General features: G+C 52.5%; 4 protein-coding genes across 4 annotated transcripts; 2 read left to right on the top strand and 2 right to left on the bottom strand.

Moving 5' to 3' along the window:
- Positions 1 to 2,849: 2,849 nt before the first annotated feature.
- Positions 2,850 to 4,726, top strand: CPAR01_05621 (rhodanese-like domain-containing protein; the record flags this gene model as incomplete). Its single annotated transcript, XM_060489897.1, has 4 exons — positions 2,850 to 3,088; positions 3,153 to 3,220; positions 3,289 to 3,508; positions 3,568 to 4,726. The coding sequence occupies 4 exons, from the start codon at positions 2,850 to 2,852 to the stop codon at positions 4,724 to 4,726; spliced, it is 1,686 nt and encodes a 561-aa protein (XP_060351363.1).
- Positions 4,727 to 5,150: 424 nt separating this feature from the next.
- On the top strand, positions 5,151 to 5,516 carry CPAR01_05622 (uncharacterized protein; the record flags this gene model as incomplete). The annotated part of the gene is made up of 1 exon (XM_060489898.1): positions 5,151 to 5,516. One exon carries the CDS (start codon positions 5,151 to 5,153, stop codon positions 5,514 to 5,516), a length of 366 nt encoding a protein of 121 aa, XP_060351364.1.
- Positions 5,517 to 5,575: 59 nt separating this feature from the next.
- CPAR01_05623 (uncharacterized protein) lies at positions 5,576 to 5,851 on the bottom strand (the record flags this gene model as incomplete). Its single annotated transcript, XM_060489899.1, has 1 exon — positions 5,576 to 5,851. One exon carries the CDS (start codon positions 5,849 to 5,851, stop codon positions 5,576 to 5,578), a length of 276 nt encoding a protein of 91 aa, XP_060351365.1.
- A 3,697-nt stretch (positions 5,852 to 9,548) lies between these two features.
- On the bottom strand, positions 9,549 to 11,254 carry CPAR01_05624 (uncharacterized protein; the record flags this gene model as incomplete). Its single annotated transcript, XM_060489900.1, has 2 exons — positions 9,549 to 11,175; positions 11,238 to 11,254. 2 exons carry the CDS (start codon positions 11,252 to 11,254, stop codon positions 9,549 to 9,551), a joined length of 1,644 nt encoding a protein of 547 aa, XP_060351366.1.
- Between the last annotated feature and the right edge of the window lie 53 nt (positions 11,255 to 11,307).

Genomic DNA, 11,307 nt, shown 5'->3' on the forward strand with positions numbered 1-11,307 from the left:
TCAGAGAGAAAGTCCAGCATCAGACATGGCATCCAATGTCGTAAGGCCAGATGCTCCGTACCTAGAGCAGGGAAAGGAAGGCAAGGCAAGAAGCGAGACGAGGCGAGCCATGGAGACAATCCATAGTATAGAATTGTTGTCTGTATAAAAGTACATTGTACTGAGATTGAGGTTGCGTAGGAGGAGCAGAAAGAGTGGAGGGATATCGTCGGCGGCTGCAGTGTGTTGTGCGTGACTGCTATGCTGTGCGTATGTAAGATGTCTCGCCCTCTCTCTGTGTCTCTCTCTCTTGGTGTACCTAACTTGATATTGTACATTGTCGTTGCTGGTCTGAATGCTTAGTCCCGGCATGTCATCTTGTACCCGTTCCTGTCTCGTTGCTGGTGGTTCCTGTTCCAGCTCGTCCAGCTCCAGTCTTCCCAAGTTCCCATCCATCTTGACCATCCTGGGCTAGCAACAACTGACAGTGACATCCCCCATCCCGGTCAAGTCTCAATCCACCCCGTCGAGCTGCCTTCCTGGACCTGGTTCAGGTTTCCATCCACACACCCTCTCTCTTCGCTCGCTCCCGTTGTCGTCGTCGTCGTTGTCTGGCGGCTGTCTGTCTGGTCGCTAATACACTCTTCCTACCTAGTCGGCTACGCAAAGTAGCAGTGGTAGACTGGTGGTAGTGGTGGTACATAGCACCGTTGCTGTGTGCGGCGTATGCCTTGGTTCCATCCCATCCCATCCCATCCCATCCCATCCCATCCTGACTCCCAGAGAGGCCTGGTTCCTGCTTCTGGTCGCTTGGTTGCTGCTTCTTGTCCCATCCTGTCCTTGTCCCATCCCCCATCCCCATCCCCATCCCCATCCCAGGTATCCCATCCCATCCTGTCCCAATCCCGTCACACACACCTCATGGTTGCTGCACACCACACCTCTCACGCACACCACACACACCACACACCATCCATACACTACACACCTTGATCCATGGTCCATGGTTCCAGAGAGTGACAGAGAGAGAGAGAGACAAGACACACACCCAGTTCCCATCCCATCCCAAATCCATATCCATATCCATACTTTGCTCACCACGACCAGTCAACCACACACACACCACACCTTCATTCAAAAACCTCTAGTCTCCTCTTTCTTCCGACCTCTTCCCTCCCTCTCTCTCTTCTTTCCCCCCTTCATCCCCGACCATAACCACCAACGGTCCGACGGTACGGTAGGTTTAGAGAGTTACGGATACCTTTATTCTTAGGTCCATCAGAGAGGTTCAGTTCAGGAATCATCCCTAGGTGCCCAGGTCTCCAGGTCCAGCCATTCTCTACAACTTATCGTACTCAACGTGCACCCAAAATCCTACTACACACCACCACCACCACCACCAACATCTCACGCCCACGGACTACCACCCTATAATCGTCCTCCCATCGTATCGCATAACTGTCGTCGACGACCAATATCGTAACTCGACGCCGCCCTTTCTGTTGGCCAGTCCACACACTCAACCAGCAAAAACTCAACTCACGACTCTTATTTCTAATTTTCCGTCTTTCTCGTTTGATTGCTCTTTTCTGCGTCTGTTACTGCTTTCCCCCCGTTGGGCATCGTGGGTAATCAGGAAGAACAAGAAGAAGAAGAACCAGACGGACGAGAACGAAGCCGAAACAGGAAACAAGAGAAGCACAAGCAAAAGAGGAATCCAAGAAAAAGAAGGCTAGACGCTTGGAAGAAACTACTTGACGTTTTTTCTTCCCCGTCCCTGCGCCAGCACTAGATAACCCAAAGGCATTGCACTCGTTTCTCTTGTCATTGCTTGTCCGGTGCTACTGCTGTACACTCGGATCTTTTCTCTCTCTGTGTCGCTACTCAGTACCAACCAGCAAAGCCAGTCTCTCTCTCTCACTCACTCACTGCAACCTGCGTCCTTGCATCACTGCAGCATCCCTTCCTGCTCGGCCACCGAAAAAGCGTAGCTCGAGCAAAGAACTAAAAAGGGTCGTAGCCTCCGAAACGCACCTTCAACACCGACGCCGCACTGCAGCTCCCGCACCGCATCCGCATTTGCCTTTGCTCCTGCTCCGGCACTAAGGATTCGGTCAGTCTTTTCGGTGCGCTCTTTCTCTTCTCTTTTGTTCGAGAAAGAAGTTGCATGCAAAAGGCGCCTCCCTCCCACCTACGATTATCCGCCCACCTTTGTTCCCCTTGCAACCACCCAAGGCCCCATCGTGGACCGCCGGCCTCTCTCGCCTCTCTCTCCCCCCCAGCTAGAGACGCCGCCAACGACCTCGATCTCGACTTCGATATCGACTTCGACCTCGACCGATATTCTCTGGGAGGAAGAAAAATACGTTTCATGAATCAAGGAGAAATAGGACGCATTTTATTTCATTCCTCGGGTATTCAAATGTTGCTTGCACCGACGCAATAACGAACGGCCAGTCTTTTTTCTCCATCTCAGCTGCATTGCTGCACGCGCCCTCTCGAAAAACCCCCGCCGCCACGAAATCCCATCAAGCCAACATCGACGCTCGATTCGAGATCGAAGAAGCCTCTCTCTACAGCTTGCATCACCGCCGCCCTCCGATTCATACTCGTCGCGACGTCTTGTTCCCTCTCCATTGAGTGGAAACGGCTAAAACAGATATTCATCTTGGGATTTGCTGCAACATTCGCTTATTGCGGCCTCTTCTTAACGATCGTCCCTCTTTTTTTCGTCACGACATATCGAGTATCGTCTTGGACGCAGCACTCACACCAAAGAAACAAAAAGAGACACCACTAACACCCATCACCACCCGCAATAAATACTTTCGCTTCCCACGATCGGGTCCCGACAACCACACACCACAATCATGGAGGCTTCATCACCATTGGCGGCTATGCACCGTCCCATGGCAGTTCCTTCTTGGGGAAATAAGGATCTTTTCCGCCCTCGCCCCAACACCTTCGCTGGTGCCGTACCCATCAGTCTGCGCGAACACCTTCACAGGCCCGACAACTACTTCAATGTCAAGGACGTTCACGGTTCCTCGCCCGCTGCTAGTTTGGCCGCCGATCTCTCACAAAACTTCCGTCTGGATACCGAGGCGAGGTACGATGACGTGCATCCAATAAATTCAGTCTGGAAAACCGTCAACTAACAACGTTCTGTCTAGTCCCAAGTTCCCCACACCTCGTCGTGCCTTGTTCACGTCAAACATGATGGGTGACGCGGATTCCTACGGTACGTTCTTCTATGGATTGCAAGCACAAAAGAGAGGAAATGGGACTAGGAAGCTGATGTGAGACCAGAATACGTGACTACGCCTCCTCTGCCCGAATCGTCACCTGCCCACGATTTGATGGATGTCTCGCCGTTGCCGCACAAGCTCCCGTTCATGACCCAGATCGCGATAACGTCACCGACCCCGGGATCAACCCCAACCGGCGAGGACGACGAGATGATGTTGGATTCGCCAGCCCCCATTCCTCGGCAGGCATCGTTGGAGCCACCCAAGCCACTGGTAGCCGAGTAAGTTTGATTGCCACATTCCTCCTAGCTCAAGGGGTCGCGTCTAACTCAGGGGGCAGACGGAGAAAGCCAGCTTTGCGCCGGCCCTCCTTGACTCGGATGAAAGGCTACTCAACTAGTGGCGTTCCCGGCCGTTCCAACACAGACACCCAACTCCCCACTTTCCGATTTGGTGAGAATCGCTTGACGCATATGAACAGCGCAATGTCCCTGGGAGAATGCTTCGATGCTACATCACCTCCTCAAGAACGACGACCTCAGACTGCGAATAGCCCTACTCCTGCCGTGCCTGGTGCCGTTCGTCCTCGTCCTCAATTCTCCAGCCTCTCTGGTAACCGCAACAGCCCTTTTGGCAACGGTCACAGCCGTCGCCCTTCAAATCCCTTTATGCGTCCCCGCAAGCAGTTCCGTCGCTCTTTGAGCATGTTTGAGCACCCTGGCGATGTTGCCAAGGCAAAGTCAGAAGGCGGCGACTCCTCGCCCACCACCCCAGAGTCTGTTACCAGCATGGATGCCGATGATGTCCAGGAGCCCATCCTACCTCACTTCCTCGCCGATGACCCCACGGACACCATTCCCCGGATAACAAAGGCCACCATGATTGATCTCTTGGACGGAAAGTACAGTGACAAGTTCGACCAGAAGATGATCATTGACTGCCGTTTCGAGTACGAGTACGACGGAGGACACATTGACGGAGCTGTCAACTACAACAGCAAGGACCTCCTCGCCTCCCAGCTGATCCAACACCCCATGCAAGGAAGAACAATCCTCATCTTCCACTGCGAATACTCGGCGCACCGCGCCCCCATGATGGCTCGCCATATCCGCTCCGAGGACAGGACTGTCAACGCCGAGCACTACCCGCGACTCACATACCCTGACGTGTATATTCTTGAAGGAGGATACAGCGGCTTCTACGCCGAGCACCCTTGCCGTTGCTATCCCCAAAACTACGTGGAAATGTCGGATGAGGCTCACCAGCGCACCTGCGAACGCGAACTTGGCCGCCTCAAGAACCCTCGCAAGGGCTTCGGCAGAGCGCAAACGTTCGCCTTTGGCTCGCGCGACTCTTGCGTCGACCAATCACCCACAGCTCCAGCGCGCCCCAGTGGCCTCAGACCCAGCATCAGCTTCCGGCAAGATCCCATCGCCATGATTGGCAACTCTCCAATCCTCGGCGAGCGATGCCATGCACGACGCATGGCGTCTTACTAGCACATACATCTTTTTGCGCCCCTCTCACACCCACTGTCTGCTGCACATAGTGGAGGGGTGAGATCTCCTTGCTTGGCAAGAGGGGGAATTCGAGGTCTCCGCAGACTTCGAAGCTGTCCATTGTTTTGTCGACTGTTTGCTCGACATCCCTAATAGGGCGAACCACAGCAGCCTGATTGTCGATGTTTTTCGCGTCTCTTCCTGCACATGTTCAACGAACCCCTATTCGATTCGACTGCCTATATTTCCACCCTTACCAATCCGGACTACACAGCAGCTAACGCAACGCTCACGGCCGCGATGACCTCAATTGTTACGCTAATAGAACTTCGTTACGAGCCTCGTTCTGCAACTTGAACATACAACAAAACCAGCAACCCGGCATTAGACGCATTTGGCATATTTGTCCCCGCATCGCCTCGATATGGTTGTACGGAGTCCACTTTGGATCTGGCATCTTGGGATGGCTCCCTGTCGGCATTTTACAGCATTGTCCTTGGTTTTTTTTGTTTCTTTTTCCTTTGTCAAAGACTTCTGCATCCCGCCGAGGAGGATGGTCCTCAACCAAACACACATATACCAACAAACAAACGACAACAACATCACCATCACCGCTTGTCTGTCTCCACAGATTTCAGACGCGGGAGCATTTCAGTATGACGTCTCGGTCTGTCTGCTCTTCTGTCGGAATCTCCACATATTTTCGGAGTATTATTTCTCGGACCATCCCTCCATCGGCGGACCCTTTTTCCTTTGTGCTCAACTCGGTCCATTGACCATCTTCACCTGATACCACACACCTTTCTATCCAAACGCCGGATACCCGACATCCTTGTCATCGGATGGCACTCACAGACCTCTCGACACCCCATTCCCTTTACATTTTTTCAAAACAGAAGCCCCACGGACCTCTTTTTCTTCCGATGGTTGAGCTTTAGGGAGGACTCCACCTCCTTGTGTATATTGTAGGAGTAGCTGCGAAAGAACGCATGCAAAGAGCGGAGAAGCTAGTACAGTGGATGAAAAGCAGTTGCTTGGGAATGCCTTGTAACATTGGCCAATGGGGGAGATAGCACTGCAAGCTTGGAAGCTGGATTGGTGCAATACCGGCATGGGTGAATCCATTGCCTCTTTCTGTACAGTACTGGCGATGCAAAGACCAAAAAATTGCCAACCAAACACCAATGGTCCATGGTCGGATCATTGTGGGCTAGCTCATAACAATTGAATGAAAATACACACAAACAAAAGAACACGCTCATCATTGCTTGGACTCGTGAGACACGTGCTCAAGGCGCGGCTGTGATGGTATGCGCGCGCGCGAGCGCGTGCTTGTCTACATGTTGTGCGCGAGCGCGTTTGTCTGAGCCATTCCCGATGAACACCTCAAGCCGTTGAGATCGCACCGGCTGATGGCTGGATCGTCTGTGCGAAACTTTTGAGGTCCGAGGTTTTGTGGTTGTTCTGGTTCGTCCCGAACTGTGGATTATGGGTGTTTCGAAACTTGGGGGCCCGTCCCCCACGAATGTGTCTTTTTAGACTTCGTATTGAGGCTCTATCCGTTCCCTTTAGTCTACTGTGCAGGGAAGCTCCCGTGACCGCGAGACCCGTATGGACTACTTGAGTTTCACGATTCAACGTCAGCTTTGACTGGTGTTCTTTTCTTCGAACCGAAGCGAGGTCTTCTGTGACATCGTGGTGTTTCCCCCCCCCCCCCCCTTTAGGCTTCAACCCTTGTCTAGACTGTAGATGGACGGTGAGATTTGGCAGGTGGCAGATGACGGTGGTATCAAACTCGGTCCTATCACCCCCTTCCATTCTTCCCTAAGCAAGGCCCGATGGAATGATGAGTTGTGAGTGATTGGGGTTTGTCGGATGGGTTATGATGCAAGTGAGAGCCTCGCACGCCTTGATCTGTTTGTTGCTCGGTCCCTCTTCATCTCCCGAAGCTAGGGTCGGAGTTTACTCCTTAGTTCATACGTAGCCTCCGCGCTAGGATCTCTCTCTCTCTCTCTTTCTTCTGTGTGTATATGTTATTCTCCCCGTTTTGGCGTTTGGGATCTGAGGGTCTATTGTTAGAGTCTTTGGGCTTTGGGGTTGTTTCGGGCTTTGCCTTTCTTTGCGTGTCGTGAGGTTTAGGTGGGATAGGTAAGGGGGGGGGGGGGCTGAAGGTCAAGATGTTTGGGTTGTTCTGCCGAATGTTCTAGCGTGGAAGGATGGGAGGGGTGGCTTTGTTCTCTTCCTCCCCCCCTACTTCGTACTCTCCCGCCAGCCTCAATGTCCCATCAGCCTAACGTCTGTTGCTTATTTTTGGATAAGAATGTCAAGATGTGGCTTTTCTTTGGGGGTAGTAAGGAAGGGTGGGCGTAAGCACGCGAGCACGCGAGCGAGCGGTGATACAGGCCTAACGGTCCTTTCTTTGACTGCTGAGGAGGTATGCTAAATCCATTCATTGATACAATTTGTTTTTTTCCCCATTGAGGGATGGAGAGGAAGGGTCTTCTTGGAGCATTCTTGGGCAGATTTCAATTCCAGGAGAGGAGAGGGACTAGTCGCTTGACCGAGTCCGGAGCTCAAGGTTATGGGCCTTTTGTTCCCCTTCTCTATTGTGATGCTCGCTACATGGGAATTCAAAGAGATGAATAAACTCCATACAAGATAATGAGTATGGTGCGTGCGAAGGTGTCCTTGCCAGGTGAAGTATCCAACTCAAATGACCACGCGGCGTGTTGCCGTTTCCGGCCCAGGTTTTTGTGAACGTGTCGTGTCATGGTCAAGAGTTGGCGCGCACGACTCAGAGTTGCAGAGGGACAGAGGGACAAGTTCTTCCCCCTTGTTCATCACAAATCCCTCACCGGCTTCTTCGTTCTCGATAGACAAAGAGAAGAACGGATGGTAACGGATCATCTTTCAAAGAAGAGTAGCGTCCCGTCCAACTATGGGAGACGGCAGCAGTAGAGTATCCTAGAGTCAGAGGCGGGCAGACACGTTTCTGGTGCCGGGCTAGATGAGCGGCTGTATTGTGCATTTGTGCGGGTACTATTGTTTGAAGCCATATGGGGCAAGGTAACTAGGTAGGCTCTAGAGAACTTTACAAGCCAGCCGCTCAACAGCTTTTTGGTGTGGTTCCAGCGTTATTCTCTTTGTCCCTTTTCGTTTGTTCTGAGGACTCGGCGTCGGGGGAGAGAATATCTACTTTACCTTACTAAAGACACGTGCTAAGGTAGGTGAGAAGTAGCCCCAAAAAGACAGGCCAGATCATCTCACACCACCGACTGAACCTGAGAGCCGCCAGAGCACCAAGGTTTTGACTTGTGCTTCCCGAATAGGAAAGCTCACCGAAGGGTTCAAGAAGGACGGAAAGAAGAAAGACGTTTCGGTCCGGACACGCTGGGGCTGTTTGTTTTGGTTGTTGGGCTCGGGTTCGGGCTCTTTTGTGGCTTGTTTTTGAGCCGCGCTCTCTCTCCCTTGCGTGGTGGTTCGTCAGTGGCTTTTTCTCTCTCTCTCTCTCTTTTAGGATAAACGATGCAAGCGAGTCAAGTGAGCCAAATTTCGTCAGAGAGAGTCCAGCCACTTCCGTTGTGGTCTACATTCTTCCCTGGGCGAGACTTTGTCTCAGAGGTGGGAGATGCCGTAATCACCAATCTTGAGGTGGGCAGTTGAAGTAGGTAGGTAGGTGAGCGTCGTTGGGGGATACGGCGAGAGAATGTCAATAGTTGTGATTCGGCTTTCTGTTGTCATCTCTCAAATTATGGGTAGTCACATCTCAGCTGAGTCCTTTTTTTTTGTGTGAATCTCTTGAGCCGTATAGCTTGGAGACTAGGTGCTGTTTGCACTACTTTTGCTGTGGATTCTGGAAAGTCTAGTGTGTGAACTTCGTGATGTAGTTCCGCGTATAAAGGTGATTTACCGCTGAGAAGGCCATTCTTTGTGTTTCGGGAAAGCAAAATGGCCTTGGCCATCTCAGTTGGATGTCACTATTGTCTTGAATCTTTTCCCGTCCGAGGTTGAATCTCGAGAATGGGGAAAAGTGGCAAACGGTGAGAGGAAATGGGCCCAAGTCAAAAGGTCTTGGTCTCAATCTCCCTTGCGGGTATGTCCCGAAGAGGCTCTGACACCTGCACGTGTGGATAGTTTTGCCTAAGATGGATAGTATGTAGACAAATCAGGGGTCCATTTGTGGCGGCAAGCAAGGGAGAAGCTTATTCGGGCGTCGAGAGCGCCTTTGCCGTGCTTACGCATGTTTTGTTCTTTTTCATGATGAGAAAAGCTGTTTTTGTGGGGGTTTCTAACGAGGCATTACGGTTGCTATGTTGCTATGTTGCTATGTTGCATCGTTGGCTTCATCTCAGATTCGAAAGTTGATTTGAATGGAATTGGGATCCGTGATGGGACCCGTGATGGGATCCACGACTCGAACCACATGCCTTGGCGAAATGAGCAGAGATGAAATTTGACCAGAGATCAAGAATGATGGAAACGATTCAGAAAAACTTTTTGAGGCCTAACTCGCCCGTCTATGAAGGTCCAACGTAGCCCCTACGCGATGAAGCAACGTAGCTTTCCCCAGTATCCCCGGTTCGAATGAAGCCATGGATAGATCTGCTCCTTGTGATATGCCTCCGCTCGTAAAAAAAAGTAACTTTGAAAAGCCAAATGATAATCTCTTCCCACTGCTGGCCTGCTTATATAGCAAAGATATGCAGTTTACCTGGGTATCCCCCAAACGCCACCCACGCCAAATGCCATGCCAGGAAAATGATGTAATCATGCTCAAACTTGTCAAACGCCCTCGATATCGCCGCTAGATGTGCCGCGCGCCTCACTGAAGCGCAAAATCCCACTCCTTGAAAGCCTCGCGGAGAGCTGCCACGTCCTTCTCCTCTTCCTCCTTAGTCTGCGTGCAGTCCTGCCAGACAAAACGCTTCTCGAGACCGAGGAGCTTCGCGACAACCTTACGCGGATACTGCAGATCGAAGCGCATGTTGGGATCGAGCTTCATCACGAGACTAGAGCCCTTAATTCTGTCTTCGCCGTCGTCTGCCCAGATCCAGATGCGGAAGTAGTCGCCAAAGTCGGCCTGGTCCTCGTACGAAATCTCGCGGCTCTCAAACTCGGGGTACTTGAGGTTCTCGGCCTCAACCCGGAAGCCGGCCTCGGCAAGACCCTTGTAGACAAAGTCCGCGGGAATAGGGTGAAACTGCCAGTGAGCGTGAATATTGCGACCGCGGCTGATTTCCCAGGTGATGGCACCCAGCTTGCGGTTCGACTTGGCCGATACCATGGCCTGGAGGGCCTCGCGGAAACGGGTCATCTCCTTGTGGGTCTTCTCCGCCTCCTCAGGGGTATAGCTCTCGACGCCAGAGGAGTGAACGGTTGGTGTATGCGCGAGAGGCGTGATGATGACGTGGCCAGGGAAGTTGATACCGTGCTCCTCAAAGGTCTGGGATGTGGCTAGGGGGCCCTTGGCAGTAGCAAGATAGCTGTCTTCGCCAATGGTGCAGACCATGTGGGTATCGAGGTTGGGGTTGCTCAAGCAGAAGAAGCACCGGTCCGGCCCGGGAGGAGGCGACTGACGTCGGCGCTTATTTCCGCGGCGGTGATGGCGGCCATCGTCGTCTCCGTTGGCGAAGCGGCTGTAGGAGCCCTCATCCTGCGCCCGCCTCTTTGGCTTTCTCTGGCTGAAGGGCGTGAAAGTAGAGTTGGCGGGTTTCTCGACGTTGGTCTCGTTAAGGCTGATTGTGAATGCATATAGCGCCTTCGCTTTGGCTGCGTTTCCATAGGGGGCCATCGATATGAAGCGAGTGACAGCCGCATCCTCTGCGCCTTCCTCGAGAGGGTGCACGAAAGGCTCTCGCTCGTAGAAGAACTCGGTGGGTGAAGACGAGAAGTGGTATCGCGGCTTCAGGGTCGCACACAGCTCAGCAACCTCAGCCGTGCTTTCAATCACTGCCTGGTTCTCTGGGGTAAGAGCGACCTTGGACCCTGTCCAGACACTAGATGGCCAGATGGTCGTAAGTAGGATGTCGGCCTTATTTGCACCCTTCAGCGACTTCGCATCGTCCGCTGTGTGCAACGGGAGGTGCTGCTCCTTGGATTGCCCTCCGACCACATCTTTGTCGAGCCTTCCACCGAGTGCGACAATTCTGACCCCCTCTGACGTCTTCGTGATACTTCGTTTTCCGAGGAAGTGGAGGTTCTCGCAGATTTCCTCGTCGGCTTCGATCTTAGCAACGATCTTTGGGGGAAGGGGTGCTGTGCCGACAGTGAAGTAGACAGGAAGGGGGACCTTCAGTTCACCGTTGAGAAGTGAATCGACAGTGGTATCGTCTTCGCTACTGAACAGATTGTCTGTGACAATGGCAAAGTTGAAGCTGTTCTTGGCGTGGAGGGTCGCGAGCTTCGTGAAGGCAGGTGTCAGCGAGCCATTGAGGCTTCCCAAAACGATTCTGAAAGCTTTGATTAGTCTCAAACGTTGCGCATATACACTTGCAACTCGTGTGATACGTACACCTTGGGTGCAGCCATTGCGCCTCTAGACTTTGGGTGCAGAGGTTGAAGCTGTGTGGCTGGAGGTCAGG

This window comes from Colletotrichum paranaense, assembly GCF_030867605.1.
Source record: "Colletotrichum paranaense strain IMI 384185 chromosome Unknown Scaffold_4.1, whole genome shotgun sequence".
Taxonomy (NCBI): domain Eukaryota; kingdom Fungi; phylum Ascomycota; class Sordariomycetes; order Glomerellales; family Glomerellaceae; genus Colletotrichum; species Colletotrichum paranaense.